General features: G+C 37.9%; 2 protein-coding genes across 5 annotated transcripts in view; one reads left to right on the forward strand and one right to left on the reverse strand.

Annotated features, from left to right (window-relative positions):
• Window positions 1-23,500, reverse strand: part of CTNNA3 (catenin alpha 3) — a 475,445-nt gene that overhangs the window by 277,424 nt on the left and 174,521 nt on the right. The window lies entirely within an intron of this gene.
• Window positions 1-23,500, forward strand: part of LRRTM3 (leucine rich repeat transmembrane neuronal 3) — an 88,672-nt gene that overhangs the window by 21,426 nt on the left and 43,746 nt on the right. Inside the window, exons 3-4 of one of the 4 annotated variants that reach the window (XM_086751932.1) lie at window positions 12,153-12,203; window positions 22,484-22,555. The exons of the other annotated variants lie outside the window; for them this stretch is intronic. Coding sequence (XP_086608058.1) covers window positions 12,153-12,158 — 6 coding nt within the window. The 3' untranslated portion in view covers window positions 12,159-12,203; window positions 22,484-22,555. Of the gene's footprint in view, window positions 1-12,152; window positions 12,204-22,483; window positions 22,556-23,500 lie in introns of those variants that run through there. 4 annotated transcript variants of the gene reach the window in all.

The raw sequence follows: 23,500 nt of genomic DNA on the forward strand, positions 1-23,500 counted from the left end.
TATTTTAATAAGGCATTTTAAAATCAATTCCCTATCCCTTGAATCAAATGCTCCTAAACATTTTGCTCAGCAAGCTCCAAACCACTTCTGTTTCAAGTAATCTTCCTTGATAATACATAATTAGAATTGAACATAGACTCAAGAGAAAAGGTGAAATATTTACACGAGGCATTTAGCAATTTTCAGTGTATTTCTAGTCTATCACATATACGCCTGTTTAGGCCATCGCTGTACTCAGAACAAGCCTTTTGAACACAGTGTCCAAAAGGACACCACATACTTGTTTTTCACTGCTAACACTTTGCTTAAATACTAACAGCACATGTTTATAGTTCAAATTATTCCTACTATTGCCAACAGGCATTACTTTGCATTTGTCAGTTAACTTTGCTTGGTATAGTACTCTCTTTCATCTAGCTTTGCTGAGTTCTGGAAGGTCCTGGTTGCATTCCTTAGGTTAGACAGATCTAAATAAATGTATATTATCTTTTGCCGTTTCGAATTGTACCACATGACTCTAACCTGAATACCTGAGGGCTCCCTGCTGTTAACCTTTGGCCATGTGGAAAACTGACACTTCATTCCTTCTCTTTGTTTTCTGTCTCCAGCCAGTTCCTACCCTAGAAGAATAGTTCCCCTTCCACCTCAGGAATATTTTGTTTCCTAAATAGCCTCTTATGAGGAACCCTAGCAGAGGCTTTCTGAGAGCCCAAATAAATTCTGTCAATGTGCTGCTCTTCACCCTGTCAGACAGTACTAATTTACTACAACAGCTGTTGTGGTAAAGCTGTTCTAGGAAAAAGAAAACAAAAAGTATATATTTCTGGGTTGCTGCTTCTTTCAAGCACCTAAGACAGGAGTAGTTAGCCCCCATTTGCCTCATCTACTTGACATGACATTTAGGAGACTGATAAAAAGCAGCTATGTGCAATATTTCAAGTATCTGCTGTACCATCTCCCAGGAAACACACAAGAACGACCTTCCAGCAGTGGTTCTGAATTTTTCTCTTCGGTGAGTTCAGGTCAACTCCCCACAATGTTATCCCTAATGTTTTTGTTTTCCGGTTTAATTTTGCTTAGTGCTAGTTTCCAACAGGATGTGCTTATATTAGGCTAGGCATACTACAAAGCGCTGAGGTTTAACAGTGAAAAGATACAGCTTTTATCTTCATTCATCTGCACTGGATTAAATCGAGAAAAGTTTATTACAAAGTTATCTTTCTGTAGGGAGAATTCAGTTAACAGTTGTTTCACTCTCCCTTTGGAAATCAGTTAGATTAATATAAAAATCAAGACTTATTATGTTAAAACTACCATTGAGTAATGGCTGTAGAATTAAATCTGATTAGAGTCTTATGGACATACAATGCAAAAGCATGTAACTGACAAAAATTAAAACCCACTTATTTTACAGTTGGCAAACAGAAGTGTATGTAATACCAGACACAAATAGCACGCAAGTTTACAAGCACAGCCAATGTTCAGATAAAGGCATATTTACTTCAAGCAATGTCCATTATACTAACAATCCATGCATGAATGCCTCCATGCCAGAGTAGAAAGAGAAGAAAAATAACATTGTATGAATTATTTGTTTATAAAACACACATATAAGATCAGTCACATTTTTGGCTATGCTATTAAAAAACTATCTTACAAAAACTAATACTGTCTCCTCTGAGCTGTTTTTCACTATAAAGATAATTTGCCCTCTTTATGCCACAAACAGATACACCATAGATTAATGCATTCTAAATAAAAATATTTTATACATCTTATATATCAAAACAGAAGCTACTGCTTATTAACAATAATAATTAAATATCAATAAATGGTATATCCAGATATCTTCATGGCACTACAATCCAAACAGAACTTCTTTTGAATGCTAATCCATATCAAAAACCAGAAGCCCGTGTGATTATAGCTAGGCTACCAAATCCTAACACGAGGACCTTAGCTTCTGTTCCAGAGGTACACTACTGGAGTGAGGCATGTGGGAGAGAAAAGGACAGGCAATCACACCAAACTTCCCAGGAGCAAACTCGATCCCTAAATTATGAATAAAGCCTCTCATCATCCATCCATCTAAATCAGACACAGTATAATCTTATGGGAGGAACAGTCATGCTTAATTCCATCAAATTGAATGAGGTGATAGATGTTCTTAAAGTAACATTTGGAATGACTCCTTTAACAGTTTGTTGATTGTTTGTTTTGTGGTGGTTGTGGTTTTTTTTTTTTGTTTGTGTGGGGTTTTTTTTTGTTTTGGTTTGGTTTTTTTAAGATTCAGGACACCACAGGCAATTTCTCCACAGTCGGCTAAAACAGGGTTTTAAAAGTTTAGCTCTGATTTGAACATTGTTCATATATATTTTCCTTTCACAGTTCTGTTAGTGTTCATTCTTAATGTACTTCAAATATTTGTAGATATATATTTAGAAAAAGCATACCTTTTCAAAATACAAAGCCATTTTAACACACCCGTTTTTTTTTTTGAGAGAAGCTTCAGAAAACTAGTTGTCTTGTGCAAAAGTAGAAATACTGCAATTTTCATAGTCAATAAAATTTAGACCTCAATTACAAAAAAAAAAAAAAAAGCAACATCTATCTTGCAGGTGCCAACAGAGCAGGATTTATTTTTTCTTTTTGTAATCAATTTAAGCAAAGAAAATGTAAATGAAAAACCATTTGCAACCAGGTTACAGAAATTTCAATGTAATATGGAATACTGTTAGTTCATCTGCCTGCTATTATCAGATCAAGATTAGATGTATTTGTGCTAATGCTGTCCTTACAGCCCCCTAGAAAGTTAAATATTCTCTCATTTCTGAAATAAATCAGCTGTTTTCTGCTTGCATGTAAAACATTATGTACTTGCAAAACAGCATCTGGTGGTGACAGAAAGGAGGGAACACGATTGCCATACTAATACAAAATTTGCTGTGGTTCAAAATCCTATTTCATTACATAGTTTTAGGCATCTCACTGCAAAAATAAGACTAAATATCTTCTTGTGTTATTGTCTCTGTGATACATTGTTGTATCATTATTTTCAGGAAATTATTTGGTCAAATTTCTAGAGCAAAGCAGCATGGAAAAACATTTAACTCTCACTGTTTGGGGGTTTATTCTTCCCTAGCCAGTGTGCATAATGACACAAACATTCTCTTTTCTCACTGGAAAGACTACAGCTCCCATTTGTCCTTGTATCACTTGCCTCGTATTTCTAAAGTGAAATTGGAGTAGCATTGTAAGATTTATCAAATGCTATCAGCAAGCAGCATGCCTCATGATGTCCTATGGCCCTATACAGATTTCAGGGCAAGTCTTCAGCCTCAGCACCTGCAACAGGGCTCAAAATCCATCACGACAAACAAACTAACTAAGGCTGACTCATGAATGGATTTAAGCAACGGACTCAAAATTTCATTAATTTGAGTCACCCACCCCCATAAACATAAAAACCTAACAGAGCACAGACACTCCTCAGCCTACCTGTGAAATTCATCTGCATATTAACCCTTCGCAAAACAGCAGCAGAGGAATCTCCAGAGATACAAGTGTGGTGAGACTTCATGTCTCCTTTCCCCCATCTGTCCACAGGCACAAGTGTAGAAAAGACATCGGCCAAAGTCAAACATGAAACAGTGAGAGCATTTCCCAAAAGAGGTAGAAGAAAAGCAAACCAAAGGCGCGTGTGTTTTTATGCAAACACTGGGAAGGTTAAAAGAGAGATGGGTAAACTAGAACACCTACTTTACGTGAGTATGTTTTGAAGCATGTCCAACACTTGGAGGAAAGAGATCAGTTATTGGTACATTAGTACCTGGGCATAAAGGATAAAGAAAAGATGCAATAACTCACATCAATATACGAGCTGTGTTAAGAAATCATTTTACAAATAGCTTAGAATCAAATCAGAGATCTGTCAAGTGTAGACATAAATAACACAGAACACCTAGAAAACAGAAAGCCTGTGTCCAAATACAGGAAAAATATTAAGGACCATCTTACATCTGTCATTTGGCAACAGTGACCCGTCATGCCCAGAGAAATTAGAATAATTGCTAGCACAGGAAAACCAGCAATCATAGCAGGGTTCAGTTAATTCAGACATGCTGTGGCGCCAGACTGTATCTGTAGATTGTACTTCATGGAGCAGCTAGACAAGGAACCCACTAAAAGAAAACCAGCTTGTGACATGGTCATCAGCAATGTTGAGGACCTCATGAGAATATTACTACTGAGATGACGGTCTGTAACAGGGACACTGATACATTTAGATTCAACATCTCTACAGCAGACAAAAGTCCCCCCCCCAAAAATACATTGTATTAGCACTTGATTTTTAAAAGGTGAGTTAAATAAAAATGTAAGCTTATTAAAAGAAAACAAAATACCAAAAGGTAAGTAGCAGGCAGTAGCACGAAGGTTATGTAACCACAGCAGAATAGAAGCTGAGAGCAAGCATACTGCACCCACTTCAAAAAAACTGCTGAAAGACAAACAGCAAAAAAGCCATTGTGTTTAAATAGGGGGTTAAGAAACAACAGTGTCAAAGTTGATAGTGGCATATGCATATCAGCAGAACAGAAAGGAATATAAATCATGGCAGGTTAGTCATAAAAAACACAGTGTGACGGGCCACAAAAGAGTTTAAGGAGCAAGTTGCAAAAATACAGTAAACTGTCACGCATCTTTATCCTTTCATCAAGAGCAGGAAGGCTGCCAGTCTGTGGGATCATCAAGGTGGACTATCAAGGTGGACTATCCACAGAAGACAGAGTGGTTGCAGAAAAAATAAACGAGCCTTTCTGCACATTTAGTGCAGAAAATCTCTGGGAGGTTTCCATAAATGAATCTTTCCCAAAGGATAATGCAGCTGAAAATCTAACAAAAAAAACCAAATAACAGCAGAATAAACTCAAAAAGTAAACTGTAAGAACTCAGTAGGACCAACCAGAATTCAGCCCCAAATTCAAAATAAATTCAAGGATAAAATAAGTAAACTAATCACTGTAGCATGCCATCTAATGCTTTGAAATCGCAGCCGGATCAGAAGGCAGCACATGCGACACAGGTCCTTATTAAGAAGCCTTGAACTCAAGGAACTGGGGACCAGCACACACAACGTCCATCTCATGTGAAATGGTAGAAGCAATAACAAAGAGCAAAAGTAACAGGCAAATGGACAATTATAGAGTCTTGACAAAGAGTTAAGGAGGCCTTACAGCAAAGTCACATCTCACAAAGGTATTGAAACTTTATGTAGGACTGCAATAGCAGCTGGGAGAGCTTTACAACTAGTTCTAATTAAAAATCTAGAAACTTCTCAAAATTATATCCATTCTGGAGAGACCGACTTGTAAATTGTAAAATCAAAATTGTTACACACACAGAATAAAATCCAGCCTTCTAGACTCTCAATCCCATCTCTCTCAGCTGGGCTTTTCAAAGGTTAACAGAATAAGGCACCAATGGGTACTTCTTCAAATACTGAATTAACATTTTTTGACCTGGTTCTGTGACAAAGTTAGCTCCAGCCATTCCACTAACAACTTCCTGCAATTCACTTGTTATTTCAAGGTAAAATTAATTCCTAGAGTGGTGTTATTTTGCTGCTTAAACATGATAATTATACAAATCCCAAGTTGCTATTCAGGTTTAAAATAGAGACGACGTTTTTCTTTCACCGTCACTGTTCCCCTACCTTCAAAATTCTGTCAGCCCTTATTCATCACGCTCCAACAGGTATTTTATAGCTGACAACATGGCAAACACCTAACGCAAATACACTTCTAAAGTTTATGATGAGAAAGACAGTCAGTTTCCACGCAGTGAAGATCTAAGAACTCACTCTTTTCCAAAGCAAAGGGAAGGCTGTACCTAAGTGGATGCCCCCAAGGAAGACTGACAAAAGAGCTCACGGAAGGAGGAAGGAGAGGGGCAGGGGGACACCCTGTTACAAAGTCCCTCAGGAAGCCCTGCTTCTATTTGTTACCAGTCCTCTCCCCCAAAAGCCAAGCTGCCCATGCCTCATTCGGAAAGCAGCTCTTTTCCTCTTCCCCTTCAAGCTTCCCTGTCAACTCATGCATGTGGCCTAAGGTCCGTAGCCTCCAAGCAAGCTTCTGGTTTTGTACAGCACATCCCTATCGATGAGCTTTATGAGCTTTTAAAGTAGAAGTGAAAGAAAGAGTAAGGGAAAGAGGAGGAAGTAAGAGGGAAAATAGGATAACGAAGAGGAGAATCCAAGCTTTTGGAGACACAAAGCAGTTAAAAGAAAAAAAAAAATGATGACTGTAGCTCTGCAGTTTAATACAGCAGCATTAAATATTGCACCGAAACACGGGTACATGGCTGTTTTCTGCTTCTACCTTGCAGCAGTTTCTTCTTTGGAAGGGCACTGCATTAATAAAGATTAGGCATAAAAGTCTTAGAGATTCACTAAAGCGCTGCAGTTTTATAAATCTGAAGAGAAGTTGTGCATAGTGTTTCACGCATACGCTTCAAAGGAAAAAAAATTACAAATGGATCTTTAAATCTGTTCTAAAAAACAAGAGTGAAGAAAACAAGTGATATACTCATTCCTTCCAAAACCAACTTTGCACAGCCACCATCTTCACTTTAATCACTATTTCACTGAACAGAGCCTTAGGGGGAATGAAACAAACTGATTTGGGCTGGTTTTACAGCTACACCATAAATATCTAAAAGTTGTACAACATGCTCAGACGTAGAGAAATTCTACATTCAGCATGCGCACTTTCTGCGGCAGTCTGCACCCCCTCCTGCCAGTATTTTGTGTAGACCATTTTCCCTGGCTTAACTGTGCTGCCCACTGTCTCTGCAGTCGATGAGATGGAGACCATCAGCCCTCTTCCTAGTCATGCCTGCCCACTCTTCAGCCTTAAACACAGTGCCGGGAGAAATAATCTTCCGTTGTGAGGCTGCTCAGGCCATTGAAGGAATTGAAGGGCATTCATTTCCTGCCCAGGCACGTTAGGCAGCTCATAATTAAACCTTCTGCTGCAAAGCTTTTAAATATTTTTCTATTAACTTCTACAAGATTTTTTGAGCAGTTCTACTTATATAGTACCATTGTGACTTCTAGAAGCGTTAATTTAATATGCTGTGGTAGTACTTCTCCTCTTACAACAGTAAGAGAAAAGGAAAAGCTTTATAATAGAGAAGATATTTGGATTTAGCAATTAAACCTTAATTTGTATTTCATTTAGCAATATGAGAATTCTGCCAACATCTTCAGAAGACTTTTAATACATCTGCATTAATGCATAGCCCATACCCCACTGGTGCTTTCATTTGCTAAGTGCTTTAATGCAGCCATGGCTGCTAGATCAGTTGGTGCATGGGAAAAAAATTCCCTCAGTTTGACTAGATTCTCCAGTCAGCTTCAATGAAATAAAACAGAAGTAGCTCTGAACTTCAGCTTCCAAAAAGCTCTAATATATTACACTTCACATTAATCAGAAGCATATGGTCTTTCAAATAACATACAGCCCTCAGTGACTCAACACTACTGTTCAGGCAAGGGTAGTACGTTAAGCAATTCTTCCATCAAAACAAGAGTCTTGCAAAATACAGGAATGACTCTAATTTATCTATTTTTCATGCTTTAAAAATTATTTGCAGTTTAAAAATACAAAAAGGAATTATGCAGTCTTCCGTTTAAAGCAGGAAGGCAGCATGACAGTTGCTATCAACCAGCTACACAAAGGGGCCCCGTGTTCAGGGTCTCTGAGCAAGCCAAACATTTAAGCAAAAATATCTGAGAGAGAATTTTGCTCAGAAAGATATTCTCATGAGGTTTTTAAGACAACATTATACTAACATAATTTCAAGGAGGTGCATAATTTAAAGATGATCTGAAAGTGTGTTTGCCCTGTCAATGGTGCAATAGGAATTCATCCTGCTTGCAGTGATCCTTGAACAAATCTGCTGCATTGAAGTCCTGCACACAGATGAAACCTGCATTTCGTTGTATTATTAACTAGGGCTGCCCAAATCGTGCACATTTTCCAGAACAGTCTTTTAAAATTTATTCCTTATTACCAACCTAACAACCCTTCTGTCTACTTCCCATACATTGATAAGCAATTATGCTTTCCCGGCCTGAGTCACAAACTTATTCTTTGAAAACGCTATGTACCTGCGTGCAAGCCAAAAATGGGTACCTACTTAAGCAGTCAGGATACTCGAGTTTGCCCATAGGACTAATCCATCTAATAGTAAACACAGCAACAACCCTCATTTTTTAAAATATTCAGAATCAAACATTAAGAAAGAAAAGTTACATTACTGATCAACAATACAAAAAAATATATAAATGACGATTTTATTAATATGGCATTAGAATCCACATCCCAGCCTTCCAAGAGCAAAAATACAGAGCAAATTATTTGTTGTGAAGGATTTTCCTAGGTCTAGAATTAGCCAGGGCTAATGTCTCCTGTAAATATCTTACAAGTTATTATAAAGAAGAAAAAACAAAGCTTAAAGGCCAGATTGTGACCCCCTTACTTATATTGGCTGATGTTAATCTGTGGTGTTTCCTTAAACTCATATGAGCAGCTTTTCTCCACAGGAGCTAAGGACATCCCTATCTAGGTCTGAAAACACAGGCAAAAAAAGAAAAAACAAACCAAAACAAAACATTAAGATAAGCAAAGCTCCCGCAAATGCAAGACCCTTCCTCCTGCCCAGAGAACACAGGATAACAAAATATTTCACACAGAACTACCAACGCTCGCTCATTAGCCACCTGGCTACTACACTGGAACAGTAGAAACCCCCAAAAGATTTACAATGACGGGGAGCTCTAAAACAGTTCCCTCAGGTAACCTCCATGAGGTCTATCTACCAGTGAGTACTACTAATGATCCTCTCCTCCAGAAGGGATTTGTATTTGCATTCAGCAAAACACTGGTGAGGCTTTGACGCTATTTTTGTTCTCAGGAAGGATGAAGACAGACCATTTAGATTTTTTCCCTGTGTCTGGGACACTGTTATAAATATTGCTTAGAAAAAATCAACTCTTAAAAGTCCTGAGCTGTGTCTGAAATAGATAACTATAGAGAGACAGATTGGTGGGTGGTTTTGTTTGTTGTTTTTTTAATTAAATCTACCATTCTCAAATTAGGCAGCGATGGGATTTAATGTTTATCACCACCATCCCAAATCAGTGTCTGAAATATCCAGTTACCCACTCTCTTTTTAAAATCATCCATTCAGCTGACAAAATGTTTTAATCTCAGCATGACAAAAACTAAACACATTTCTCTTGTGATTTTGGTTCGGTATGGTTTGCTTGTTTGTTCTCAACTGTCTCAGCTTCCAAATGCAACTGCAGATGCACAGCTACTCTCCAAGCTCCCTGGTAACAGTAACAGTTCTAGCTGCAAACTACAGGAGTGAGATGCAGGAGTACATCCTAAGGAGCAATGTGGTAGCTGATAGGAGTCAAGTGAGGAGAAAGGTGCCAATGAGCAGGACCAGAAGGCTCAGGGCATCGTTGGAAGTTCCAGGGTGCTGCAGGCAGGCAAGGATGGGGAAAGAGCATTGAGCCTTCAGCGTGCTTTCACCACAGCAGCTAGACGCTGCTGCTGACACAAGACAATCCAAACTCTGTGTATTGTCTGCAAGGCCATCAGGAAAATTAGCAGACTAGATAATGAGAGAGAAACCCTTATCAAGGAGGATAAATTGCTGATCTTTTCCACCCCAGGCTGCAGCTTCACAGTTACTTTAAACTGACCTAATTACAGACTGCTGCAAAAGAGGACTGCAAAGACAGTTGCGATTTTCTCTCTCTCTTGCGCTGGCACTAGATCTGGTACTGGGCACACTGAGCAGAATTTGGGATTTCACATGGGGCATTGATTCCACTGAAATTAATTTTTCTGCTGTTTCAAAATTCTTACCAAGTTATTTTCAGTTCTATCCTTTGGCTCAGCCCAGGCACCTCAAGGGCACACTTAGATTAAAGGGCGCATGAAACCACAACTGGAGGTCCCAGCTTCACCTAGAAAGACAGAAAATAACGAAGGTCCTGGGCAGCTCTCCTACCTTTATAGCAACTCCCTGTGGTTCTCAAGAAGTCCCGTCCACCAGTACTTTACAAACACTTCCATCCTGCTCAAATCACCTCGGTTTTTTATTCACAGCAGAAGGCTACAATGGAGAAAGCCTCTGTGTGTCTACCAGACTGCAAACAAGCAGTTGCAACGTATGCAATGTGTAGTGAAGACAGATTTTAGACTTCCAGTAACATGACACTAGCAAGGCGTCGGGGAAGAACATTTGGCTGAGTTTTCCATAAATAGCCAATTTGCAAAAAAGCTGTTCAAGTTCTAGAAATCTGTCATTTTTCTATTTTCAGTTCTTTATCTCATTATTTTATATAAATGTTCAGAACAGACTTCATACTTCTGAGATTTAAAGTTGGTGTCTTTGCGGGTTTTTGCTAGAAGACCACACGCTTCATAGATACAAATGGACAGAAATTAATTCGTGTGATAAACTAAAAGAGGGATCAAATGGCAGCAGCTCCAGTTCTGCAAATCAAGCAGTAAACATTCAAAAATGAAATAAGAATTTTTTATAAGCAGAATTGTCATTTATATTTGTCTGTAAATAAGCAATTTATTTATTTATTTTCAGAACCTGCTCAGACAAACCATCTTTCAAGCTCTGCTTTGATGTTTCTCAGTGACACTTAACAGATGCAAGAATTACCTTTTGGCAATTCTCTAGGCCCTGTCCTTGTTTAGCTGCTTAAAAGTCGCTCCTTTTGGCTCATCTGTAGCTTCATACCTGACAAACTTTTCTTCTAGGGTTTTTTTGTAAGGTTTTATTCCTCCCTCTTCCTCCTGGTCTCTCTTATTCTAAACTGAAAATGCACAAGGGTACCAAGACAATAATTTAGGGGTCCTGATAAAACAACCTGTCTTTAGATACGTACCAGTCAGCTGTAGGACCTTTTAGGAAGTGCATCAAAGTTCAGTTCATCTGCACAAAGGAGAGAGGAGTAGGATGAAAAGGAAGCAGAGAGATGGTATCAAGGGCTCTGGGAACTGAGACTGCAGAAGTAATTACAAGTCAAAGATCCAGAAACAAAGTCACTATTGCCAAAAATTAGCATGAAATGTTCTTCATGGAACCTACGTCTTAGCATATGGGAACTAACTGTGAAATTCTTCTACTGCTGTGCATCAGAAATATTAATAAAATCTGAGAGGAACAGAACTACTGAAACAAAGCAGCACCCATGGAAGTCCAGAGTGAGCACATAGCAAATGACAAATACCATCCTTGATAGAGCTATCCTTAAAACCCTTGTTATCTGCCTTCACTTTCACAGTAACAGTGAAACTCTTGGTTGAACTTCACAATGGAATGTAATAAGTTCGCTGCCAGTCCATACATACGCTAAAAATGCTGTGGATGTGCAGATGAATACTGAGAACTCACCCTTGCAGAGGAAGATTTAGCAACTCACTTAAGACCAATTTTGCACAGTTTATCTATTCATTTCCTAAGCTGTAAGTCTATGAAAAGTATTGTCTTCCTCGTGTTTCCTAAGAACACTGAAATAACTGAAAATATTTCAGCATTTTCTTGGATCACAGTTGCCATGAATATGCCATACCTTTCACGTTCACTCAAACCTAGTTTAGGCTCCTCTGCACTTTCACAGTGTATTTGATAGCAAGAGAAAGTACTTTACATGGTAGACATAGAAGACTTCATAAATAAAACCTTTATGAAAGATGATTTTTTTACTTGATGAATTCCAGTAGAATTTGGTGTAGCATGGTGAATAACAAAATTAATTATAGCACGTCTTGATTTCATCAAAACCAGCTTCTTGGGCTTCACAGAAAACAAACGAGAAAGTTATGAGAGACCATTCAAGGAAATGTTTTTTGAAGGTTGACAAATTACAGTCCCTAACATAGCTGCTTTACTGGAAAGTGGAATCAGATTAATCTTATAAGAATAGCAGAGAAAGTAATATTTCCCCACATTTATTAACTACCAAGAATTATTCTTCTCATTTTTGTTTCATATTAAAATAAACGTCAAGTTAGTGACTCAAAGAAAACTAATGCTGTAAATATTGACCTCCATAGGTCTGAAATGATGGCTGGTACCACTGAATCCTTGAAACATGGTTGGAAGAAGTAAGTGGACAAGTTTTGTAAACTACTGTAGAATTTTCTAGTGCTGTGTGCACCTTGTGAACTCTTAAATATCTGTCAGACAGTATAGACAGAAATGATTTACAGCAAACGAGTCTGTTCAAAACTAGCTAGCACTGAAGAGCTGACTGATCTTCATTTAACGTGATTACATAACCAGGAACAAAAATAAGAACTCTCTGCTGTTTCCATGTGAAACTCAATTTGTCATATAGTGTCTCTTTCATGCTTGATGACAAATGACAAGATAATTTCTTTCTGTTTTTTTTATGTAATGCAACCATAGTTAACAGATATTAACGGTAACATTTCATTACCCAGGTTAACATGCAGTGTGGAATATCCTAGTAGTATGTTTATAGAAAATACAACTTTTTAAATGTCACTGAGTTGAAAGAGATAATTGGAGTAGAATGAGTGAAAAATTCATTTGTTCCTTCTCCCTGAGGACAAAGCCATTTTTTCTTCAATGGAAAATGAAGAGGAAAGTGAGAAAACAGCTTTCTGAGGCAACAGCTTTGCATATAAACAGGTGCAAAGGCCTCATCTACAAAAATAATGCAAACCAGTTAATTCCATTGACCTCTGCCAAAAAGCAGCTTAGGTAGGATCCTTACAAAGCTTCAGCTTCACAGAAACCCAGGGCTTCTAAAAAGGCTAGATGAGGAACCCTAGGCTGCTTGTGAAACAATATATTCCCCAGCAGAGCTGTCAGCAGGCTAAATGCACCCCTGGGGAGGCTGTAATTGATGCTGCTGCTGCCAGTGCCTGCAGGAACAAACGGGAGCAGGCATGGTCACAGTTTCAGTTATCGTGCTTTAAAACTCTGTACTGTCATATTTGCTCAATTAGTAAGCAAATGAGTTCACAGTGTAATCCTTCTCATTTAAAGACGAAGGAAAAGGAGTGGTATCTGTTTGCACTGGAAGTCAGGTACATGCTCATTCTGCTGCCCAAGGTTCACACACAATTCTTACACTGCCACAAGAGAAAGACGAGCAAAAAAACCTGACAAACATGTTTGAAAAGTGTTTTGAATTTATAATGCGAGCAAGCCTTTGTTCACCCAAAATATGACTGTTTAATTTTAAAATATTAATACTTTTAAGTAATACAAACCAGCATAGCATTGAGAGGTATTTATTGGTAACACATCAATTAACTGTCAAATAGAAAAAATCCCAAAGCCCATAATATACTAACAACAAATGCAATTGACCTCAGTGGTAATCTTGGATAAGAACAAATGCAGGATCAGACCCAAATATAGTTCAAGGTGCAAGTCTAGAGAAACAATCCTACCTCCCTTTAATGGAGAAAACTGGTCTCACTCAGAAATAGCTTTCATGAAAGTTAATGGGAGACTTGCTAGTATTTTATCACAGGAGTTGGATGGTGTCTTAGCTTTGTTTTAGTATAGAGACCATGAGTTCCCTCTCTTTGTGATTTGTAATCGGCCAGGAAAAGGCTGTGGGGAAAGGAAGAGATACTCATTCTGACTGGCCAAAGAAAATATCTGAAAAGCTGATTCCCATAACAAATATTTCTGAAATTCTATGATTCCCACTAATAATTCATCCAGAAGAATTTTAAAATATCTGAAATACAGATCAGAGTAAGGGTTAGTGACATCATATATGGTACGTAAGTACTGTGGGTATGGGTCACAAATTTTTATGCAGAAGGCACTGTCACATTTCCTATATAATTACATTTCAGGACAATCATGGATAAACAGGAGCATCTTTTTTAAAATTCTACCCCACGGTTCTAATTATCCTAGCATACTTAAATTTAGGAGTTAAAAAGATTTTTCAAGAAAAGCTGAAAATAGCGCAGATAAGAAATCTGGATGAGATAGTAATCAAGAAAAATTATTATATAAAAACTGGAATTGGAGGGAGGAAAGAGAGCAGAGTTACCTTCAAATGGGATAAGCAATATTGGCTCCAGCATATTTTACACAGAGCATAGGATGTCTAGCAGAACTATTTCACTCCAGTTGACCTGAGCTGATACACTACATCCAATTGCAGAAACTGCATTTTAAGGAAAATAAAGAAAAAGGTAAAAGAATCTACAGAAGAGAAAAGAAAAAATAGAAGAAATATTGTTAAAGTTATCTATGATGTGTTTAATTAGTTCAATTTGGGAAAGATTGAGGGAAAGAAGAGAACAATCCCCCACTTGATAAAAATTTGTAGCAAAAGGAGTAATAGTCAACATTATCAATAACAAATGGGGGAAAAAAAAGAAAAAATTCAGTAATTTACAATAAAGCTTTAGGTTGGGTAACAGAAAGCACATCTTAAAACTCCATTTGCAGTTTTCTCTTCATCCTTCTCTCACAGCAACAGTATTTACTGCCTCTGTCCTACTCAGGGAAGAAAGCCTGATCTGTAGAAAGACCACTGTGTAAAAAGCACACTGTTAGGCACTGAGGCAAACACAATTCGTAGCTAAGAGCAACTTTCTTTCCGTTTCATCCACGCTTCTGAGTTGCCAGATGTTGGCAAAGAATACATAAGCTTCTTACAAGCCACAAATAAAAACCACAATTTATCTGAGGTTCTCTGCAACTTTAATACTTCCTATATTAGGCTATCAAAAATATGAAGTGGTCTTAGGTTAAAGTGATGTAACGGATTACAAATTGGTCAGTGTAAGTAGAAAACTAGGCTTTGAAAAAAACCCCACGGATTTGCACATGGCCAATAATAAACAGCTAGATGTATAAATGATACAGAGAAAGATGGGGGATTGTCAACAGGCTAGCAAAAGAGGTTCCTGGCCCAAATAATGACAAGATGTCCTAAAACTTTATCTCCTCTGGATCAAAGTGTAAAATCAGCATGTATTCCAGTAAAGAGACACTCTAAACCACTAAATATTGAAACCGTGCCAATAAGCTACAAATCACATATTCAGCACATTGAGTAATGAAGATGCCTCAGAAATACAGCAAAAGCAGAAGTAGCCAGATATGATGTCATCAAGCTCATTTAAAATCTACCTAAAGCTAATTATAACAGGCCAAGCTCATTCCACCTTACAGGATAAATCAAGTCTATGTGCTAACTGCAAGATGAAGCAGCATGGTGAAGGGACAGCATCTCCCTGAAACCAGGTATAAACTCAGGTTTTCAAGGCATGTCGTTCTCCACAGAAATGGCAATACTCAGTAGCATGTTTCAAGGCAGCTCAGTTAAGAGGGTGCTAACATGGCACAGAGTTTGGCAGCAGTATGAGTGAACACAGTAGCAAGTGCTTCAAGCATGCAAAGTTGGTCAGAGATGACTATGACCTTTTATCATGCGTAAATACATATGGCTGGAAGGTATTTAGCTTCTGGCGGACAGAAAAGGATAATATTTCGGACAAGTGATGAGTATGGCACTTACTTGTGGAGTCCAGTTTGATCGCCCATATGTTACTAACAGTTATCAGCAAAAAGAAACAAACAAAAATAGCCAAACAAACTGCTTAACACATCAGGGAGTTCTGAGGCACAACTAAAGCTCTGCACGAAGGGGCGGAAAGTTATAATAATCCTACCTTTTTTCCCCCCATGTCCTTCCCCAAGATCTCTAAAGCAAATGGAGTCAGAGTTGTCTCCCACCTCCACAGTATACAGCACAAGCTCCAGAAATAATGATAGATTTTAAACCCGATCCATACATTGAAAAAGTAAGTTAAGGCTTGCTATTTAACCAAATCTTTGATGTTCACACCTTCCTTTCACCTGCTGCCAGTCAAATTAATTCAGCAAGCAGATTGTGGAAAAGCAGCAGATTATATCAGTTTAGTTTTCCTCACTTGTGCTGCATACTCTTAACAGTTGATTTGAAATGCCACCCAGGGGTCTTGGTGAAATCATGAAACCTGCCAACGCTTCGGAGCTGAAAAACTGCAGAATATGAATATAAAATACGATTAGAAATACCAAAACTGTGAAAGAAAATACAGATGGATTTTTTTAAAACATGGGATTTTAACAAGTATATTTCATTAGATGAAATGTGAATAAACAGTATTTGTCTGAACTAAATGGATGGCTCAGCAGCTCGCAGACAGGACAGCCCACCTCTTATACAGTGTCCCATGCTGCTTTTCCACAGCCCTAAAGTCTTAGAAATCCTTTGAGAAGACTAGTTCTTGTTGTCAGGCATGTATGTAAATTCTGCAACACCTAATAGCTGTCCTTTGCTTGCACCATTAGGCAAATAAGGCTAGTTGTCTGGGTTTTTTCCCCTGTATCAAGAGAAATCTCCAGCTCTCCACTTCCTTACACCATATACTACAGCTAGAATTGCAACAACTGTCTTGTTTTTCAATAATTAAATAGTTTCTGGTTTTGATCCTTACCTAAAATTCTCACTTCGCAAGCCAACAGCTACAAATCTTGCTACAACCAAACTCTGCATACAGGAGAAAATGCATTTTGGTAGAAAACTGGCCTTCATCAGTCCTATAGGTCTCTCTCCTGTACCTAAATCAGACAAAAAACAGTAGGCTCTGCCAAATGCTACAGGACAAACTGTCACTCAAAAGTACATCTCCTTCGGAGCAATACTGCATCTGTGCAGGCTTCCTACCACGAACAACAGTCAATATGGCAGCTAGGCTTGTCTAACATTATGCCTGAATAAAACATTTCAGAAAAAAAAAGCAGCAGTGGCAAACCTAAATAGAAGTCAGAGATGCTTCTGAATCAAAATCCTAGACCTGGTCAGCACCCCAAACTTTGGAAAGTCCCAGTACTGGACAGCAAGCATATTTCCTAAGAAATACGTCTACAGACTTTGTGACTCCTCTCTGCTTCGAAGTCTGCTAGGATGTAAGCTAGGAAAAGGTACCTTACGCCCATTTGGAGGTGAAGCAATCCCCATCATGGCTAATTTTCTGAGCGCAATGGGATGAAATAAATATGTGCCAGTATGCCAAAGCAGACTAACAAATTAGGCATTTACACAACATAGCAAGTACAAACATTTTCTGCAAGAGAAAGTATCTGCAGCTTTTCGCGTTTGTGTGCAAATGTGTGGTCTGTTCCCAACCGGTGAGACAGACAGGACATGAGCCATTACATAATCTGTCTTGCAGCACTGAGACAATATTAGCCAATTTGTGAAGAGATCTGAACTAAAAAATGATGGTACAGATTCCACATGCCAAAATTTAGTGTTGATAAACCCAGGGAATATCAGTCAGGTATGCAGAAGCCCACACTGAGGCCAGAGGACACAATTTCCCAGGAACCTCTCCTCTATGTTTGACACGTCCTAGTACCTTCAACCACTGAAAGCCCCAAAGAAAGTATCTCTAAAGCCTCCAAAGGTGTTCTTTGCCATTTAAAATGCAATTTTACAATGTGTCAAAAACTACTTCATCCTTAGGACAGGCATATTTATTCAGAGACTTAATAGCACTCCTTCCCAAAGCACCACATTCAGACAGATGAGACCAGTTCTCAAACACCTTCATAAGAGTTACACTGCTCTCATCTGACCACGAGGACATGGATTCAAACCAAACTGCCTTCTCAGAGGCAATCACGTAGCAGATGGTAACAACGCTAATAGTCCTCACCTTTGTCTGAACGTCCATTGGCACAGACTACCCAAGGAGCAGGTTTGCTTTCCTTTTCTAAGTATGTCACATAAACTCAATTTAGGAAACATAATAAATTCCCTACGGTATTACAGGTACCACTACCCCCTTGGTGTTTCTTATATAACTCATTACTTGTGATTTGAAAATAAATACATGCATTAAAATTGTCTTTTCTTATAATTACACAGTACTCTTCCCTGTAACTTTATCAGACATTCATCACATTTTTAGCTGCAAGTTACTTAGGGAAGGGCTTATTCTGCTGCCATTATTATTGCAAAGTAGTTCAATCCAATTTAATGGCAACATTTGTTTAATATGATGCTACCTAACATCAGAAAGAATGGATGAATCCAGCTCCCAGTAAGGCATCTGCCTCATTTCAGCTAGAATTATGCTGCTGCTGCTAACCACACACACATTACATGGTAATTTTCTGCCAACTTTCCCCTGTGCTAGCTTTTCAAGTGGTTCTTAATTAACTCTGTTTTATTTATGAAAGCATATTTTGCTAGACTTCCCCCAAGAGCTTTAGTAAACAGCTATATGAAGTTTGTCTTCCCTTATCATATCTCCCATAATGCTCTCAAAAAGGAGGGGAGAACATTTAGAGGGGCAGAACTGTGTTTGGGGTGTGAAGGTTTCTGCTACTTTTAGCCTATCTCTTAGGCCTGATTTCCTTAGGAAATCATAATGTTTTTCTGTGCTTGTGTAAGTGCAAGTGCCAATTTGTCTCCTTTCTTGTGAGATTTTAGCCAACTAGTCTATCTTGGCCTAATTCAGTAGAGGGCAGAGCTCTTGAAAATATAAAGTTCTTACAAATTCTGTGAATATTGGGAGCAGAATACAAGAGAGACTATGAATATTCTCACTGGAGAAAAGATGCCGTGGACTATTCAGCTCCTTAGATGTAACAGAATTGAAAAGAAGTAACTTTTCCCTCCTTCCATCAACACTGAACATCCATCAGCACCGAGCATCTGGTAATGCTGTTTTCCCCACACACGTCAGTAGTGGTTGCTAAGTTTGCAAAAAGAATGGCTGTTAATTGTCTTGCAAGGATGCCCATCACTCTAAAGAAAGGTAGGAAAGAGTTTCACTGGAGCGCTCTCAGCAGGGTAAGAGACTTGAAGCTCACTCTGGTGTGTTGCGCCTCAGTTTGCTGGACTGTACCAATCACATTTAAAAAGGACAAGGAATGTCAACAAATATATTCATCTTGCAAATGATTTGTTAGTGAAATGCACTGTTAATGATAAATAACAATTTTCTGAAGTAAAAAATTACACACAGTTTTTATTCAGCAGAGCACATATGCAAATTTGGGACTGGAAAATGAAAAGTGGGTGTGCACTCATTTACTTCTCAAGCCAAACAAAACTGGCAGATTTTTGAGTTTTAAACGTTTTGGTGTATAAGGATCTGAGAACTGATGGTCCATCTAAAGTGTAGTCCACTAAAAATAACTACAGTAGCTTTCCATAAAGGAAGAAACAGAATTAAGCCAGAGAAAATCTTGCTCTAGATATGTCTGGGTGAGGAGATGTGGTTCCATATCAGTAGGTGTCCATCTGTCTCCTATCCCATCAGTTTTCAACCAGTTAGCCTGTTCTAACCCGGTTTCATCTCTATCTTTTTTTTAATGCATTTAACGCATTTTATTTTGGAAAGCTAGAACTAGGCACAATAATGTGTGTCATTAAAAATGTCAGTTCTACAGGAAAGTCAAATGAACATGAAGCTTAAAAACTTAATTTTTACAATGTTTGCCATTAAAGTACTTAGAAACTAAAGTACTAAAAAAACTGAGCTGTGAAAATATTTCCACTATTATTTAATCTTAAAAAATTTCAGAAACTGAATAAAAGTAGGCTGAATGAGTGAAAAAAAAATTAAAATGTTTCAATATTTTCAAAATTTTTAAAAATTCTTATCATTTCAAATTATTTTTTTTTGCACTGAACAAAGGTATTAATGAATTAAAACTTAAAAATATGCTGACAAAAAAAAAAACATTAGCCTTCACATCAGTACAAAAAGCTACTTTTCAAACCCAAATGATTATTATCCTGTTTTACCAGAATTTTTTTAAAAATGACATTTAACTCCAAAATGGCCAGTCTTCCACCACGATGTGACAATGAATTACAAGTTACTAGGATCCATTCTTAAAACACAAACCAAGCATCCCCCCTACCCCTACAAAAACAAACAAACAAAAAAAAAACCAAACAAAAAAAAAACAAACAAAAAAAACCCCCAACACAACCAAACAACAGACAACTTGCACAAAGACAGGAGGATTCAAATGCTCCCAATGACCTAAAGAACAGAGGAAAAGAATAAATATTCAGGTATTTTGAGTCTCTGCTCAGTGCACTCGCTGAAAGAAGACAGTGTTAAGCAGGGTTATTGCTTTTGAAGTCTAGAAATGGATGCACAAATACAGCTATCACCACAAGCACAGTTAGTTTACCTAAATGCTTATTTTCTAAACATGAAATCTCAGGGAGAAATCACAAATTAAGTTCTAAAACTATTCAGGATCAAGAAGTCATTAAGAAACGATTATAAGCCTTTCAGGTTGGCAACAAAGAGCCTTTAAAATTTGTTTTGTATTCTCTTTCCTGCCTGTGGTTTTTTCCTTTTTCCCTCCTTTGTGGACAGCCAAGGTTGTGCACTTGCTCTCCAGCCCTTCTCTCCTCCTGTGCCAGCACACCAAACACAACCTAAATGCCTGAGCCTCCGCTCATCTCCTGAGCCGCACACAAAACCCCTGCATCAACTGCCACACACTCAGGGCGTTACAAAGAAATGCCAGGCTACAAAACTCATTTTAAAACACATTCACCTTGCCAAAGCTACTTGAATTAATTCAGCACAGATTAATCTCTCTTCATTTTAGGGATCCAGGTCTCCGAAATAGTTTGAACCTTGGGACTCAGACCCAAGCTACAGCTGCCTTAGGAAAGTAGCTGACTAGATATCGATTCTGGCTTTCACAACCACTGAATTCATACAAATAAAATACGTTCAGTTCAGCTATTTTTTTCACTTTAAGTGTAATCTTTTCATTAGGTGTATAAGAAATCATACCCTTCAACTGTGTATGCATTTGGCTTGGCAAGTGAACAGGCTCAAATGTGTTCCAGATGGAAGTCAAATTAAGCAGGAAAATGTAGCTCTTCCCAAAGAACATGCAATTGCTGTTATCTACACATCAGAAATCATGATTTTTTACTTTTTGCAAGTTCCTGAACAGACCCTTCAATATTACATACATTTCTGTACCATAATGATAATCACAGAGAATACACAGTATAAAATATAGCTTTTAGATCAGCATATATTAAAAAACAGAGTCCTTTGATTAGGTGTGGCACTTCTATTCAATCGTGCCAATTTTCTGCTTCAGAGAATGGAGTAAATAAGCTCTCTTTTATATTTTTATTTTTTATGAATTGTCTTCTATTAATAAGACATGTTTCTGATAGACACGGGGGTTCTGTAAACACATATCAATGTTTTCCACTTTTGTCTCCCTGGCAGACTCCTCATTGCTTCAAAAGAAACCTGTATCTGCAGCCTGCACTCATATTTTGTTTCAGGCTATAGAAAAGTTAAAAGCAACGGCAGACTCAGACAAAAATAAAACAAATATCTACATATTTAAAAAAAATAAATCTGCAAGTGCTACCTCCAAGATTTTCATTTAAGTTCACTGAAGTTAATTTAAAAAAAAAAAAAAAAAAGAAACCAAACACAAAAGTAACATTGAATTGAGTAGGAGTTCTACCAATTGTTTACACTGCTTCATTCTTGTGGCTGAAGGGTTTTCGTGGAGTTTTTCATGTCTCCCATGAGCTAACCACTTGATTTAAATCTCTGGTGCATACATTAAATACTATTTGGGAACATTTTTTCAAAAGTTTTCTAATTCTTAGCTTACAAATTTCTAAAAAAATGTCCAAGAGCAATTATTTTCATATTCTAATTGTCAGCACACCCTCTGACACTGCATAGTGTCCAATACTGATACAGTCCCTTGCCCTAGGGAACAGGGGGTTAAATACAGAAGCATCTGAGGAAAAGAAAGGATACACAGTCTTGGCAGAGGATTGAAAATTATTCCCATGACTCCTTCCAAAGTCTTGGGAAAGTTATCTAACGTCTTTCCTTCAATTTCCCTCTCTATAAAATGGGACTATTAATACTTAACAGCTTCGAAGGATATGATGGACATTAAGTCATACTTGTAAACTGCCTTGAAGGCAAAAAACCCCACTATATGAAGGCAGAGTATCACCCCCATCATCAGAAATTCACGCTGTAGCCTTTCCTCCTCTGTGTATATGAAGGCAGGAAATTATCTTACCAAGGAGACTGATGACATCTGGAAATTGTAGGCAGCCACCCTCTAAATTACTGTGCATGAGTCACTTTAATGTATTATAGTTCTTTACTCCGTGGGGCTGTATTGACTCCAGCATACATTGCCAGAAACGTATTATGGAGATATTTGTAAGAGGGGAATTGTTAGTGGAGACAACCTGTAACTGGTACAATAAAGCAGCTAGGGCAAACTTCCCAAAGACGGCAGATATGCTGACTGTATTTCAGTAACCTCATCCTAAAAATATATATTTCAGATCACGTCAGAGAAGCTGTGCCAATGTGTAACACCACCACCAGCAGCGAAGCTGGATCCAGACCTAAATTCAGACCTGTTTCATTATGCTGCATACGTCCCTCCATTCCTTTTCCCCCCACCACACACATCATTACCAGTGCCTGCCCTTGTAAAAAAATAAGCCAAGAAATACAACTTATGTTCAAGATACTCCAACACATCAGATAAGGAATTGCACTGACAAAAGTGATTTTAATCAAAAGCAAATGTAGAATAAGAACTATTTATGGCTCTTTCAAATGATTCAGAGCCGTATCTTCAGCAAGTTTAAATTAAGATAGTTTCCTTGATATTAGTGGAGCTCTGTTGCTTAACAGGGGATGAAGACAGGTTATTTAAATTCTAAGAAATAACTAAGCACCACTTGAGGCATTTGAAGATGAATCTCCATTGAAATGTCATTCTTTATAGCTTCATTTTCTGATGGTCTGCATCCATTAGACTTCACAGGAAGCAACTTCACTCCATTAAATCTGTGACAGCCATAGTGTAAGGACATGAGCTGTTTGGGTTTGATCTTGTGTAAATGAAATAATATTGAGTGACAGTCTCTGTGGCAGTGACAACATACGCGCTGAAGAAAGTTTAGAAAACTAAATCAGAGTACTCAGGCCATCTTGACATCCATCCTGTCTGCCCAAACTCTCAATCATTATTTTGGAATCCAACACAAGACAATCAAGGGTTCACCCAAAGAACAAGGACCTCTAGTTAAAAATATTTATCATTCACAACCTCAAAATGCGGTCTTAAGTATCTCAGAAATGGAATACTAAAATGGAAACAATCAAATGTGTAGGTTTTTTCTTATCTCACCTGCATAAGGCTGCAAAGTGCCTTGTATCTTTGTTTTAACCTTGAAGTCCAGCGCTTTGACTTCAAGGGTTATATTTAAACTGCTAGAATATTTCTTCTGAAGACACTGAGCAAGTTCAACAGTATTTTACATATTGGAAAACTGTTTCATCACTTTTCC

This window comes from Chlamydotis macqueenii, chromosome 7 (genome assembly GCF_036417535.1).
Source record: "Chlamydotis macqueenii isolate bChlMac1 chromosome 7, bChlMac1.mat, whole genome shotgun sequence".
Classification (NCBI taxonomy): Eukaryota; Metazoa; Chordata; class Aves; order Otidiformes; family Otididae; genus Chlamydotis; species Chlamydotis macqueenii.